The 16,524-nt window shown below is 45.5% G+C and overlaps 1 protein-coding gene across 9 annotated transcripts in view; it reads left to right on the top strand.

Moving 5' to 3' along the window:
• Nucleotides 1–16,524, top strand: part of PEX5L (peroxisomal biogenesis factor 5 like) — a 263,400-nt gene that overhangs the window by 174,566 nt on the left and 72,310 nt on the right. For 7 of the 9 annotated variants that reach the window (XR_008320196.1, XM_053312291.1, XM_053312290.1 and 4 more), the window contains one exon: nt 1,104–1,215. The exons of the other annotated variants lie outside the window; for them this stretch is intronic. Coding sequence is in view for 6 of the 7 variants with exons in the window: in XM_053312291.1 (XP_053168266.1) it covers nt 1,104–1,215 (112 nt within the window). In the remaining variant the exon portion in view is untranslated. The remainder of the gene's footprint in view (nt 1–1,103; nt 1,216–16,524) is intronic. 9 annotated transcript variants of the gene reach the window in all.

Here is a 16,524-nt window from a genome sequence, read left to right as displayed (position 1 = left end):
ACAGCAACTGAACTCACAAGAATGTAAGAATATAAAACAGATATATCTATGCAAATGTGCATTAGCAGAAACATCTCAACACATACATATTCCCATCTCACATATTTATTTCTCCACTTCCTCCTATGTTTCTAAAGCAGATGTCACTCTTGGTCGCCTGGCGCAAGTCACAGTCATGCTCGGCTGTCTGGTGCAAGGTGGGCTGGTGGCACGGTGACCATACTGAGCAGGCGAAAGAGGATTTGGGGGTCCCCTGGGGGTTTAGAGGCCCTGGACTTTGACCTGGAAGTCCAGATGTAAGAGTGCCTCTGTTGGCCTCATCCTGTAGGATGCAAATGGAGGAGGACACAGGAATGAGCCTCAGGCTTAGGGGAACTCCCCTGTTTTCCACCAAACAAAGGAAGAACTCTGTCTGTTTTGACAGGCATAAGTTGGAGTTTCCCCCATTAGTACATGTGGATTGTCCTCACAACCCTTTGCTGGATTCTGCCAGTAGCATTCACTTTTCTGTACTTGTGAGCCATGTTGCTCCCCACTCTCCCTCCACCCATTTGTCATGTTCAAACCTACTCATGCACATTATTGGATTGCTGCCAATATCTCTTGGACTTCTTCAGATGTTCACACAGTCCAAACTAGAATGTTTCAATTCAGGCCACATCTTTCCAGTGGAGGGATCTTCTCTTTCCTTCTTAGCCAGAACTGAAGGACTTCCTTCTCTCTCCAGCTAGACCCAACCCAAGGGGATGATACAACCCTGTTTAATTAGTCATCAGGCAGAAAACAATAATAAAAAACAAAAAGGCAGATGTAGCTACTGGCTATCAAAAATAACACTAAGCATGCATTAATTTGATCCAACGTTGTGTATAATATGTCTTATTGGAAATCTGAATATAATTTTATCCTCCAAAGGGGGAAAAATCTTATAAAACACTATCTAAAATTGAGTGTAGGTACTGCTTGATAGCATCTGTTTTTCTTTGCTGCCTTGTGCCAAGTTGCTGTATCCATTTTGTTGTGTGCTTCTTAAAGCCGTCTGGTGCATTTTAAAGCAATTTGACACACACACACCCCTTTTGTTTTTCCCCCCCTGTCACTAGCTGGTGAATGAACAACAAGAAAGCAGACCCCTTCTGAGCCCCTCTATTGACGACTTTCTTTGCGAAACCAAATCAGAGGTTATTGCAAGACCTGTGACATCAAATACAGCAGGTAACTGGATTTCCAATCATTTCCGTTTAGATTCTTTTGCCAAAGGGCCTTCTTAATGCTGTCACAGATTCAGACATCTCCCTGTCTGCTCAGAAGCTCACTTGGTGAACTGTTATGACTGTGGTGTTTTGGGTTAATCCATTCCTTGATCCAGGCCAGCTTTTGGATGGGGCTTTAGTTACTTGTATTCCAGTCCTGGCGTAGAGGCGGGGCTAAGAAACAGCCAGCAGCAAGAGCACGGAAAAGCAGTCTGCCCTTGCCTGAAGAGGACTCCCTTTCCCTTAATGGAGCCCCCAGAGCTGCACAAAGTCCAACACTGCATAGTGAGAAAGGTCATCTCTGCATGGTACCAGGGGACTGTGCACAGCCGCGCTCTTTGGACCAGTCTTTGGGGATGAAGTCCGGTCCTCAGCACTGGGAGGGGGCCTCCAAAGGTCCTGGGGGGCCTGCCTGCAGCCCCCTGCCCCACCTCTGCCACCGCACTGCTCTCTTTCCTTTGTGCCTCCATGTGCACAGCCAGGGGGTGGGAGATGAGGGCCTCCTCCATGCCTCCAGCAGCGGTGGCTAGGCCACTGGTTCCGCCGGGTGGCGGGCCTGTCCATCTGGGCCTGCTAGAGGCCTGAGAACAGGCGCGCAGCTCCCACAGGCCTGCGCAGGGCAATCCCCCAGTGGTACAAGCCCATGACATCACGGGCATGTGATGCTCGGGAGTCGCACTGTACAGGTGTGTGGAAGCCACTCACCTGTGCTCAGGCCTCCAGCAGGCCCAGACAGGCTCACCAGCCCAGCAGGACTTAGCTGGCACTGCATGCAGCATGGAGGAGGCCCACTCGGCTCCCACCCACCCCTGGCCACGAACATGGTGGCACAGAGAGTGGCATGGTGGTGGGGGGCACAGCAGGAGGCACAGGACAGCTGCAGGACCCCAGGGACAGGAGTTAAGTGAGTGTACAGTCCGTGCAGGGGTCCCCCCCCCCTTTTAAAAAAAAGGTTTCAAGCTTTCCCTAAAGCTGGGGGGGGGCACTCCAAAGCCCTTTAAATCTGGGCTTCCAAAATGCCTAGGTGCACCACTGACTTTGCAGAATACTTTGGCCAAAGCTTCACACAGTCCCAATTAGTTAGAGAGCCACTCTTAGGGTTGATGGGGGCCACCACTAGCCCCCAGGCCTTACAGTGAAGAACATTACTGTAGGTAGAAATGGCAAAAGAGCTGGTCAAAGAGCTCCCACAAAGGGAGAATAAAGAAGGTGTTCAGCATCCTTCCGGGCTCCTTTGAGATCTGCTGCTCCTATGGCAACACTAGAAGGGGTTTATACAAATACGATGAATATTTATATACCACTTTTCAACCAAAGTTCCCAAAGCAGTTTACATACAGGTGAAACTCGAAAAATTAGAATATCGTGCAAAAGTTCATTAATTTCAGTAATGCAAATTAAAAGGTGAAACTGATATATGAGATAGACGCATTACATGCAAAGCGAGATAAGTCAAGCCTTAATTTGTTATAATTGTGATGATCATGGCGTACAGCTCATGAGAACCCCAAATCCACAATCCCAGAAAATTAGAATATTGTGAAAAGGTTCAACAGTCTAGGCTCCAGGTGTCCCACTCCAATCAGCTAATCAATCCATAACACCTGCAAAGGGTTCCTGAGCCTTTAAATGGTCTCTCAGTCTGGTTCATTAGGAATCACAATCATGGGAAAGACTGCTGACTTGACAGTTGTGCAGAAAACCATCATTGACACCCTCCATAAGGAGGGAAAGCCTCAAAAGGTAATTGCAAAAGAAGATGGATGTTCCCAAAGTGCTGTATCAAAGCACATTAATAGAAAGTTATGTGGAAGGGAAAAGTGTGGAAGAAAAAGGTGCACAAGCAGCAGGGATGACCGCAGCCTGGAGAGGATTGTCAGGAAAAGGCCATTCAAAAGTGTTGGGGACTTTCACAAGGAGTGGACTGAGGCTGGAGTTAGTGCATCAAGAGCCACCACACACAGACGGATCCCGGACATGGGCTTCAAATGTCGTATTCGTCTTGTCAAGCCGCTCCTGAACAACAAACAACGTCAGAAGCGTCTTACCTGGGCTCAATAAAAAAAGAACTGGTCTGTTGCTCAGTGGTCCAAAGTCTTCTTTTCTGATGAAAGCAACTTTTGCATCTCCTTTGGAAACCAAGGACCCAGAGTCTGGAGGAAGAATGGAGAGGCACGCAATGCAAGATGCTTGAAGTCCAGTGTGAAGTTTCCACAGTCTGTGTTGATTTGGGGAGCCATGTCATCTGCTGGTGTTGGTCCACTGTGCTTCATGAAGTCCAGGGTCAATGCAGCCGTCTATCAGGAGATTGTGGAGCACTTCATGCTTCCTTCCGCAGACGAGCTGTATGGGGATGCTGACTTCATTTTCCAGCAGGACTTGGCACCTGCCCACACTGCCAAAAGTACCAAAACCTGGTTCAGTGACCATGGGATTACTGTGCTTGATTGGCCAGCAAACTCACCTGACCTGAACCCCATAGAGAATCTATGGGGCATTGCCAAGAGAAGGATGAGAGACATGAGACCAAACAATGCAGAAGAGCTGAAGGCTGCTATTGAAGCATCCTGGTCTTCCCTAATACCTCATCAGTGCCACAGGCTGATAGCATCCATGCCACGCCGCATTGAGGCAGTAATTGCTGCAAAAGGGGCCCAAACCAAGTACTGAATACATATGCACGCTTATACTTTTCAGAGGTCCGATATTGTTCTATTCTACAATCCTTGTCTTCTTGTTTCCATGTAATATTCTAATTTTCTGGGATTGTGGATTTGGGGTTTTCATGAGCTGTACGCCATGATCATCACAATTATAACAAATTAAGGCTTGACTTATCTCGCTTTGCATGTAATGCGTCTATCTCATATATCAGTTTCACCTTTTAATTTGCATTACTGAAATTAATGAACTTTTGCACGATATTCTAATTTTTCGAGTTTCACCTGTAGATATGAATAAATATATTTTAAAATTGCTCCCTGTCCCCAAAGGGCTCACAATCTTAAAGAGAAACATAAGATAGACACCAGACACAGCCATTGGAGGGATGCTGTGCTGGGGATGGCTCCAATTTTCCTCAGCCTTTATCCTGACTTCCATCCATCCACAACAGTCCCCTCTGTGTCCTCAGAGCGAGGACCACAAGTTGCATTAAATGTGTCATTTGGCCCTCGTGTTTGGTTTTTTAAAAATTAAATAGCAGATCAGGGAGTTATTTTAATTGGAACTACAGCCCACAGGGAGGGGTATTTGAACCCTTTTTTGTGCATCATGGTCCTGATGAAAAACACACACCCCAAATCACACCCCTGCTGTTATTAGCCCCGGGAGAGAAATGTCTATTTGGCACTTATAAAATCTTCCCTTCCAGGGCTCGTGGCTTAGTGTGGGCGATGGTTCACATCCTACACAGAATAGAGTACTGTGGGCAGTTCTCAACCAGGGTGTCTATAGTAATGCCTGCAGGGTTGCACAGAAGCATTCTTGAACTAATACTTAAAACTGCAATCACAGCTGTGTGATGCTATGCCCACTGAAAATAGTGGATATGGTGTTGCAGTGGTGCAATTTTAATTTTTAATCTGCAGCGGTGCAATTTTAAGCATCCATGCACCACAAGAGTGCTTTTGTTCAACATGACGTGTGTTGCTTTCGATGCCCGCAGCAGTGCGGGCGGTTGAGAATTGCCCTCATAACTCTGTGCGGGATGTCAGCCATTTTAGCTGGAACTGTGGCATGTCAGGAAAGAGTTAAATATCTCCTCCCTGCGTATCACAATCCTAAGCCTGAATGCCCCCTTCCCATAGCTGCTATTTACCTTCAAGAAACCAAGTACTCAGGACCAAACTGCATGTTTAATTTAACATGTAGTTTGGCACTTGCTTGGCTTTTGTCTCAGCCTCATCTTCAGCTTCCCATTTCTAGCTTTGTCTGTTATTGTCACCACACCTTGTTCTGCCAGCTTCCTAATGCCCATTGATTTGTCACTATCTCCAGAGCCATTTGTCAGGGAGCTCCTCCCCCCCCACTCCCTCCTCCAGTGAAATAACGCCTCTGCATCACAACTGTTTTCTTATTTTCGAACAAAGATTCCTCTCTGAGAACCCACTAGCATGTGATTCAGCTGGACCCAAAAAGAAGACTGATTTGAAGTATGCAATGGATAGTAATTCCAATGGATTTTCCTTAAGGTGGTTCAAGTATATCAGGTCGAGTCATCATTCTTAAGTTATTTATAAGCATTAGAGCATTGCTTTTGCCACTGAATGCTTCTCTTGGAAGGACTGTTTTTGGCTCCTGTTGGAAGCAAGATCCTGGGTTGAATGCATTATTCACCTGACACAGGAAAGCAATTATTTTGCTAAGTAAAATCCACTACTGCTGCTTATTAGAATTCCAAATAGGCATCGAAGAAGGTCAAAATTAAGCAGCACAACCTGAGGACTTCACAATTAAGAACACTTATCAAGACTTAGAGAGGGGCTGTAGCTCAGTGGTAGAATATGCAGAGGGTTCCAGGTTCGATCCCTAGTATCACCAGTTGTGTTTTTAAAAGGATCGCATAGCTGGTAATGGGAAAGATTCATTCTTGAAGTCCCAGAGTTCTGCTGTCAATGGTTTACATCCATGTCCTGCAATGTAACGCAGGTGGTGCTAGACCTGCCCATACCACTGCGGGTCTCTTGCTGCACAAAAAGTCAGTACCAGTGCTAATGACTCTTGCCCTGTTGCATGCTGCACACTACTTCCTTTGGGAATAATGGAAGTGACATGTGATGTGTGATCACACAAGAGTCAGTAGTTTCAGTACTGCCCTCTTGCCCAGCAGCATCGCTGTGTGCGTCAGAGCCCCACAGTGGTGCAGGCAGGTCTGGCAACACCTGTGTAATGCTGCAGGACATGAAAGCCATTTGGAATAGATTGTGGTTCACAACCTGTGGTCCGTGGACCACTGGTGGTCTGCAAGGGTACTGCAGGTGGTCCGTGGGGTGGAGAAGAAGAAAAAGATAATGTAATAATAATAACTAGCTGGGCTGAGCGCAGAGTATCTGCGCCTCTAGTTTACCCCGCCCACCCACTTGCTGCTGCCTATGCCAATTTCTTTCCCAGCCCCACCCACTACTGCCACTTTCTTCTCCTGTCCGCCACTGTTTTCTTGCGCATCCACCACCATCGCCGTTTTCTCCTGTCCACCCCCCTGCTGCCACCATTTTGTCCCCCCGCCACCATTTTGTTTCCCGCCTCGCCTCCAGTGCCGGAGGACTTGGATGTAAAACAGAAAGAGGCTATTCACAGGATGGCAAGCGGGCTTGGGGGAGGCGGAGAGTTTTTTTCTTTCTTTTACAGTTAGAACCCCTGGACCAGCCTGGGGCATTCGGCTCGAGCCCTCAAACTGGGCCTGTTCATTGTCGTGAGATGTGACATCTTTTCTGGAGGTCACAGTCTGAGTTAAGTTTTAACTGCAGCATGGTCACTTTTAAAAGCATGCCCTATATGCCAGTGTTGCCTCTCATGTACCTCTGGGGCAAGCCATTATTCAAGAATGCAAATATTCGCAGTGAAATTGACTTGATATGAGCACACATCCAAGTGTTCTAAAGTGACTGACACAGGTCTTGAGGTTTGCATATGTGGAAATAAATATTGCAAGCAGCCATAAGAGATTTGGATAAATTGGAATACTGCTTTTTTAGCATCACACTGAGGCAGGGTTTTAAAAAAAGGAAAATTCAGATCTGCACAATGGTATTTGAGTGTTATTTGCATGCATAAAATGGGCTGCTACAGCAAACAAACTTATGCATTTTCTTTGTCTGTGCACACATGGGGTTCCAGCCTTTAACAAGTGCACATCTTTTGTCGTAAATGTTCAACTCTGGTACCCTGTTCAGAGATAGTGTGCATATACATATACACATATACATGTAAATGTTACTGTTATGAGTACTCCCAGTGAAATTAATTTCAATGCTTAGTGCTAATTTTCTGGAGCATGTCAGTCAGGCTGAGGTGAGGGGCACACTGAGCTTCAGCATGTAGCCAGCTGACCAGGAAGAGGATCTTCACCCTTCTCCCCATCTGCAGTGGACACATCACTGAAGACACATCAGCTTCAAGCTAGTGAGCCTTAAATGGGGAACAAATAGCTCAGGTGTGGTTTGTGAAGGCAGGAGGGACCTGAGTACTAGGGATGTGCACAGAACCGGCTGGCCTGGTTCAGTTCGAGTCCAGACCGGACTCGAACCTGACTGGGCCTCTTTGGTCCGGCACCCCCTCGAATCCCCAGTTCGGTCCGGTCCAGGGGAGTTCAGGGACAATTTTTTTTTTACTGAAAAAAAAATTTTTTAAGGCACTTGCACCCTCCGGGGGAGTTCTTGGAGGGGGAGTCCGCGGAGGTTCCCCCTTCCCCCGCTGGCCTCAATACAGCCCGAACCGGCCCATCCGGCCAGCTCTTGGGAGGCCTGGCATGACCCAGGTCTCTCAGAGGCCAATTGTGCAGGTGCAGCGGCCTCCAAAATGGCTGCTGCACCAGGGGAAGGCCTGAACGGGCCGAAGAGCCAGCCAAACGGGCTGGTTCGGTCTGGATTGAGGTCGGCGGGAGGGGGAACCTCCACAGACCCCCCATTGCCTCCCAACAACTCCCCCAGGGGGCGTATGTGCCTTTAAAAAAAATCAGTTTTTAAAAAATTGTTCACGAACCCCCAAACAGTCGGGGAGGGGGATGTTTGGTCCGGGGTCAGACTGAACAGGGGGCGGTTTGGTTCAACTCCGGACCATCGAACCGAACCTGTTCGATGTCGAGCCGTTTTGCACATCCCTACTGAGTACCCCCTGTTGGGAACCGCTGTCCTAGAGGCACATTCCATAACATTTAGAAGCCTACATAGAGTGGGAGAAAATCCTCAGAACTGGGAATTTGACAGTGCTATTGCAGAAGAGTGCTTTGTTTGTTGGTGAAGACTTTGTGGGGAGTAGTAGTGGAATCTGTGCAGAGCTGTGAAGTCTATGGGGTGGAGAATGGGTTTGCATGATCTGGTTCTGGTCTCCAGAGGAGCTTGAACAACTCACTTTACTTTTCTCACCATTACCAATCACTTCTTCCATAATATAGCTTTTGCCTTGAATGACTAATTGTTGAACTGCGCAAATGTTCTTTTGGAACTGCTCTTTTCTCCCCACTGGAACTTTATGGAATCACTGGAATTTTATTGTATGAACTTTTGTAAACTGCCTTGAGATAATTTTTATGAAAGGTGGCATATAAACTGAATAAATAAATTAAATTAAATTAAATTAACTCTGCTTGCACAATTTTTGTGCTTGCATGACACACAGGTTACATTTCACTGTTTGTATAACATTGCACAGAATGTCAGCTAGAGAGAAGAAAGGTGGGGCTCAAATGAATATTCTCCCCAGGACCTCTCTCTTTAAAAGGCCCTGGCCAGTATTGTTCAAACTTCTTTTCTTGTAGCCCAGCTATTCTTGCAACCCAAAAGAATGATTTATTCTCATAGGAGGTCTCATAACATCTGCTTCCAGGCAGAGAGATATTCCTTCTTCTTCTTCCCTAATTCATAAGGGCACTGTGGCTGAACTTGCAGATGACATACGGCCCCTTGGGGAATTTTTATGCATGATTGGTCCTCCAATCTGCAGTTCTTCCTTGCCATGTTTCTTCTTACTTGAGTATGACAAACATGTGTTGGCATTTCTTGTGCAAGCTGCAGAGCTGTGTCCGCTCTTGTGGGTGGTGACTTGATGGAGGGCTGGCTCACATGGGTAAGGACACCCCCTAACTTTCCAGCATGCCCACATAAGAACATAAAAACAGCCCTGCTGGATCAGCCTCATCCAGGCCCATCTAGTCCAGCATCCTTTTTCACACAGTGGCCCACCAGATGCTTCCGAGAAGCCCACAGGCAGGGGGTAAGGGCTTGCCCCCTCTCCTGCCATTGCTCCTCTGCAACTGGTATTTGACGGCATCTTGCCTCTGAGGTTGGAGGTGGCCTATAGCTACCAGACTAGTAGATATTGATAGACCTGTCCTCCATGACTTCGTCTAAGCCCCTTTTAAAGCCATCCAAATTAGTGGCCATCACCACATCCTGTGGCAGAGAATTCCATAAGTTAATTATTCGCTGTGTGAAGAAGTACTTGCTTTTGTCGGTCCTAAATTTCCCAACCTTCAGTTTCATGGGATGACCCTAGTTCTAGTGTTGTGAGAAGGAGACCACCAACCACCTGGGCACACCTATGCCCCTGTTCCACTTCTCTTCTGATGCTTGCCCCATGCAATATTAGGGGCTCTTCCCCAATCTCCCTCCAGCCCCAGCCCCATTTTTGAAAAAAAGGAATCTTCCATTGTCCCAGTACTTAAGAAGTCATTAATATCATGAAAAGAAACTGGCACACTAACTGTGTCTGTGCACAGAGGAAGCTCTGAGGCAGCCTGTGTAGAAGTTAACTGCAGCTCTACTCTCCCAGGGATCAGAAGCTTGAGGTTTGAACGCTGCGTGTCCCGCCACCCCCTCCCATGTTAGTAGAACTCTCCCACTACTCTAGTGGAAATACTACCAAGTTGTATGCCTGCTTCTTGGCAAGCACTTCCAAAAAAGTAAATACCGAACCAAGGTTGCAGGAATGGGAAGATACACAAAGGACATGAGCGAGGCATGCTGGTAGTGCAATACCACAGAAGTGTACAGGAGTGCTACAGGAAATGGGGAACAAGGAAATGGGGCAGGTGGGCTGCATGCACATGTGCACAACAAGCTGTGGCAGGAGGTGGAAATAGAGAAGGGTGAAGGAGCAGGCTCTCGCTATAGTTCATGGCAGGATTCTGCAAGGGGAGGAGAGCTGGTCTTGTGGTAGCGAGCATGCGTTGTCACCTTTGCTAAGCAGGACCTGCCCCGGTTTGCATGTGGCTGTGTGTGTACATCTGAGCACTGTTTCCAATAGAAGATGGAGCCGTAGCTCAGTAGTAAAGCATCTGCTTGCATGCAGAAGGTTCCAGGCTCACCCCCTGGCGTCTCCGGGTAGGGCTGGGAGAGATTCTTGCTTGAAACCCTGGAGAGCCACTGCCAGTCAATGTAGGCAGTACTGAGGTAGCGGGAACAATGGTCTGGCTCAGTAGATGGCAGTTTCCTAGGTTGCTGTAGTGCAGATGGACAGCTTTCAGAGGAGAGTCTTACCCTTGAATGGTGTAAGGCAGGGTTGCAGTTTAGCCCCACTTTTGTTCAACTTTTATATAAATCCCTTGGTAGAGAGGCTATATTACCACCCTCCAAAATTAGCATCTAAGAACATATCTGTGCTCCTTTATATCGATGATACTGTGATTTTATCCCTGTCCCCCGCTGGGTTAAGAAGAGCGTTGTGGGCTCTTGCATGCTATTGCCAGGAAGATTCCTTGCAGGTTAATTACAAAAAAACTAAAATCATGATGTTTGCAAAGTTCCCTAAGAAGTTGAATTGGAGAATTGATGGATTTAAAATTGAGCAAGTTAACCGTTTAAATATTTAAGGGCAGTTTTCCAAGGAAAAGGCAGTTTAAATGTGCATTAAAAGTTTGTAATGTAAAATGCCCAAAGAAGTATTTCAGCAACCCAGGCTTTTTTCTTTCTTTCTGAACTAGAAGTGGACAGTTTATCCCAGCTGCTATCAAACTATGTGAACCTAAAGTGTTAGCCCATCTCTTACATGGTGCTCAGATCACCTTTTATTCCAATTTTGCAGCCTTAGAAACTACCCAAACCAGGTTTCTGAGAAGCCTATTTCAAGTGTCTTGCTGTGTGCCTAATGTGATTATACATTTAGAGGCAGGTGTATTAAGAGTGGGAACTAGGATCTGGCTAGCGGTATGTAATTTATGTTTAAAGCTTATTTTCTTCCCCAAGGCTTTGGCACCTTTCATACTGAAGGATCCTATGGGAGTTTGGGGGGAAAGTTAAAGATTTGTTAATTGCCTATTTGTTAATTGCCACTTGCCTATTTCTTTTGTGGGTTGGGTGGCAGGTAGCACCCATCATGCCCTACCAAACAACCCACTTTGGTGTCCCTAGGAACTACCCATGGGGAACAATGGGGTGTTTCCCCATTGTTCCCTATGTCCAGAACAAGGTGCACTCAAAGGGTACACACACATGTTTGCAATCTGCGATCCATTTTGCAACCCTGCCTTGAAAAACTCTGCAGAAGCACACAGTAAAAGAGAATCTGTCTCCCACAACACAGAACACACATGTCAAACATAATCCCAAAATGGCCAGAACAGAGGCACTGACCCAGAATCCACTGCCAGCCACAGTGCCTGTGCTGCAGTAACATCATTGGCACAAGCTGTTCCCTCACACACAGTTATGACTCCTTACTTCCTAGCATTACAACAGCTGCCACAGCAGCACGCACCTTACCAGCAAGCGCAGCCATAAGCTCAACTGGAGCAACTTCAGCCTCAGTTTGACTGAGTAAACCTTGCAATGCAGGTTGCAGAGCAGAGCAGTGAAGCACAGGTTAGTCTCAAGGCCAGGCATGGAGCTCATCACAGCAATCAGCAAGCAATATTACACAGAGAGATTGCTGCCACTGTCCATTTCTTGCCACAACATTATCTCACAAGCAAAACAAGGAAGGCAGGCACCCAAGTTCTGCCTTTGCCAATCTGAGATCCAGCAAAAACAGATAGTAATAGTAGCAATCACACAGCATAATATACTCCGTGCTGAGAAAAGAAAACCACAAAATCAAACCTTCCTTCCTCCTGTCCTAATATATCCTCTTCTTCAAGAGAGGCATTGTAAAAAAGCGCTTTCTCTCTCTGCCCCCCAGTCCCTTTGAATACATTTCAAATTTGAAATTTCCTCCTTTTTTCCTTTAAAAAAATATATATTTTTATTGTTTTAACAAAGAAAAATAAGATAATCAGACAAAGCAAGTACATTGATTCTCATTACAATCTGTATACATCAACCTGAATTCTTCCAACCAACACATCTCTCCCTTCCTTCCCCTCCTCTAATCGCTGCAAATAACTGCAAAACTAAAAAGTAACGAATTTGATGTTCCTACTATACCATAAATTACAGTCTGCATTAAAATCCTCTACAAAGGAAGGCCAAATATCAGATGAGGTACCAAACCCTGCGACATATTATATTGAATAAATGGTTCCCATGTGTGAAAGAAAACGTCTTCAGATTTATTCTTGGTATATGCAGTAATTTTCACCATTGATGCATATTCCCAGAGTTTTGAGTTGCCAATCATCTAAAGTTGGGATCAGATTTATTTTCTAGCAGGAGGCATAAAGGATTCTTGCTGCCATTATCATATATAAAGAAAGTTCAGTGTATTTCGCAGGGATATATGGTTTAGTAAAATTTAACATAAAAATTTCTGGGGGGGAAGGAAAATCTAAATGTAAAATTTGCTGCATCTTAAGATATATTGTTTTCCAAAAAAAATGGGCTTTTTTACATGTCCACCACTTATGGTGAAAGGTACCGTTCTGCTCCATACATTTCCAAAAGTCTCCAAGGTAGCTATTGTCCATCTTTGAAATTTTTGCTGGAGTGATATACCAACATAGGTACATTTTGTACCAATTTTCCCATAAAGTACTGTTCACTGTGAATTTTATATTCAACTTCCATTGAAATTCCCACTGTTGCATCTTTATTGTTCTGTTGAAGTTCGGCTTACAGTTTTATCATTCAGTCTAGGGGTGTGCATGGAACCGTCTGGCCCGGTTCAGTTCGAGGCCGGATGGGCCTCGAACCGAACCGAGCCAGTTCAGTCCAGCCCCCATCGAACCCCCCCCCCGGTCCAGTCCGGTCCCGGACCAGTCCACGAACTTTTTGTTTTTGTTTTGTTTTTAATTAAGTAGTTTTTAAGTATCTTTAGCCCCTTTGGGGGGCTTGCTGATACCGCGGGGTGTGTGTGTCTGCGCAAGTTCCCTTGCCTTCCTCATCACCACCGTGGCCCGCCCCGGCCAGGTAACTGAGCTTTTTTGGCCCCCCAAAGGGCAGAAAAAGCTCAGTTACCCGGCCACGGTGGGCCGCGGCGGTGATGAGGAAGGCCGGCGGGGGGTGAGGGAACCCGCCTAGACACACACACACCCTGCAGCATCAGCAAGCCCCCCCGAAGGGGCTAAAGGTACTTAAATTTTTTAAAAGAACAAACAAAAAGTTTGTGGACCGGCCGGACTGGACCCAGTGGTCCAGTTCCGGTCCAACGGAACTGGTGGGGGTGGTTCGGTTCGAACCTGAACCTCCGCACCGGACCACCGGACTGGTTCGCACATCCCTAATTCAGTCTTTCACCTTGTCTGATTCTGAGTCATACTTCAATAATAGTTTATATATGAGACCTAGCATATTTTCTGAATTCTTTGTTATTAACGTTTCAAATTTTGTCAGATCTCTCAGTTTCCCACCCTGCTTCTGTACTGCTTCCTGAATTTTGCTGTTTATCTGTGAATATAGTAGCCAAGAAGAAGTTTCATTCCACTCTTGGCTTAGACATTGAATGGATTTCATTTTTGATCTTCCCACCATGAGACTTTGAAAGTTGTCATGAGACTTCCCACCATGAGACTTTGCAAGTTACATTGATCAAAATGTTTTGTACATTCTTCTCTATGAAAATATATGTTTAATATTGAACCTACGGGCGAAAATGTGGGACTTAGCTTTTTTTTTTTATCCCATACCTTTAATAAGCTGTTCCTAATGGAATGGTTTTTAATTTCATCCATTCTCTTTGTATCTGTCCACAAATATCTGTGTAGGCCATTAATCATATCTGACCCTTCCATATTTGTAATCCATTCATATGGTGCCTTGATCCACTCTGCAATGCATGGTAAAATAATTTCAGATTTGGGATAGCCAGTCCTCCACGTTCTTTTGCATCTTGCATAATCTTAAATTTCACTCTGGGTCTTTTATTCACCCAAATAAAAGAATTGACATGTCTTTGCCACTCATTTAGTATCTTGTCTTCAATTCTTTTGGTAACATTTGAAATAAAAAGTTAATCCCCCCCTCCTCCCTCCACCCAGCATAGTTGCCCATGACAGCACTTGATTTGTATAACAAACAAACCAATCAGCAAGAAGATTGCAAGCCAATCAGAAGCCAGTGCCAGAAAATCAATCAACAAGGGGAAAACATTCCTCCAAAATGGCTTGGAGGAACATCAAAACATTTCAGTCAAAATGGGGGTTGTTCCCAATGGGTGTGCTTTGCTGGAGTTGCAATCTAAGAGGCTATTCTCAGAATAGGGGAAAACCAGGCTAAGGGAACCCAGCCCAGTTTGCTCCATAGTGAGAACTTGCGGGTGATCCCGGTGGTTCAACGGCAGCTAGCCTGCCAAAACAGCCCTCCCCTAAAACTGAGGTTAGCAGAGCAATTGCTCTCCTAACCCTGTTTTCTTGATCATGAGATGCCGTGGCACGGCTCCATGCGTGATGACTCCTGAGGAGTTGCTCAACTGAGAGGCAACAACAAGCCTCCCACCATTGGGGGTCTCCCCAGAATGCTCCGCGCACTTGCCCGGGGCATTCTGGGACTTCCGGGGGCCAGGTGACCCCCGATCCCCACTGCCCCTACTGGTTCTGTGACGGAGCCAGTAATCGTGTGGGCGGCTGATCCAGCCGCCCAGGGAGAGCGGAATGCTCATGTGTGGAGAGGGCGAGTCAAGCCCGTTCTCCCCGTACAAGCCCTGCAGGTTCTCCACACTGCTTGTGGGGAGAGCCTCTAAGTGTTTTAGCTTGCTTCTGGAAAGATGATATGGTGCTGCAATTCCTTTGTATCCTCAACATTTGCAAGTATGGGAAGTTCTTTTTCAAGGACAAGGGATGATATCTGTCATGTTCCAATAAGGAATTAACATCCAAAGATTTTCTGTAGACATTCCTATACAAAATTCCTTCTATGTGCGCTCTATGTGGGGCTGCCCTTGTATGTAGTCCAGAAACTACAGTTGGTCCAGAATGCAGCAGCCAGGTTGGTCTCTGGGTCATCTCGGAGAGACCATATAACTCTTGTATTGAAAGAGCTACATTGGCTGCCGATATGTTTCCAGGCAAAATACAAGGTGCTGGTTATAACCTATAAAGCCCTAAACGGCTTGGGCCTGAGTATTTAATTCTTTGTCATGAACCCCATCACCCACTGAGATCTGCTGGAGAGGTCCGTCTGCAGTTGCCACCGGCTTGTCTGGTGGCCACTCAGAGATGGGCCTCCTCCGTTGCTGCCCCGAGGCTTTGGAATGCGCTCCCTAGTGAAATAAGAGCCTCCCCATCTCTGACAGCTCTTTAAAAGTCTTTAAAGATGCATCTGTTCACCCAGGCTTTTAATTAATATTGTTTTAATGGCTTTAATGCTGTTTTTAAATATTCTTTTAAAAATTTAAATTGTTGTAATGTTTTAAACTTTTCATTTTTGTTTTAACTAACGTTTTACTTCGTTTTTATTTTGTTGTAAACCACCCAGAGACGTAAGTTTGGGGCAGTATAAAAATGTGTTAGTAAATAAATAATATATATATATATATATATTCTGTTTTCAAATCCAAAAATTGGGACTAAAATAAATGGGACTTACAAATGCTTAAGGTTGGCTGCATTGTGCTCAAAGATTTCTATTAATTTTGTAATGAAAAAAAATGCATAAAAGCACAAATAATCCCTGTAGCTTCAAGAGACAGAGAAGTCCAAGATTAACATATGCATACACCCAAACTGCTAGATTCACTAATTCTTTCATTAGTACTGGCTGATTATCTGTATCTGCATCCCAAATTAATGCACATCCCCAAACAATATGCAGAAAACAGAAGATTTAATTAAACAAAATGCTCAAAATAGTTTTTTTCCCCCCATTTGAAATATAATAGATGGTTGGTAATGAGTCACATAGTGGGTAGTGTTTTTTACAATGATATTTTCTGTTCTTTTTTAAGCACATTCACTTCCCTGCTAATCTTTGAGAAAAAATCACAAATTACTAGGAAAGCTGCTTGAGAGTACAGGTGAAAATCTGGTTATGACTGTGGCTGCACACTTGCTCCTGTCCACCACCACCCTGTTTCCCCTGCCTAAGGTCTAATCCCAATGTACAGAAAGGGATATAGTGGTGCCATTCTTGGACTGTCCCACTTTAGACTGAAAGTGGAGGATGTCGAGTCTGAATGCTCCTCTTTAAAACTCACTACAAATGGAAGACTGGTTTTAATTAGACTCAAGAATGTTTAACCAGGGAGA

The sequence above is a fragment of the Hemicordylus capensis genome, chromosome 3, assembly GCF_027244095.1.
Source record: "Hemicordylus capensis ecotype Gifberg chromosome 3, rHemCap1.1.pri, whole genome shotgun sequence".
NCBI classification, from domain to species: Eukaryota; Metazoa; Chordata; class Lepidosauria; order Squamata; family Cordylidae; genus Hemicordylus; species Hemicordylus capensis.
This window is presented reverse-complemented; position numbering and strand designations above follow the sequence as displayed.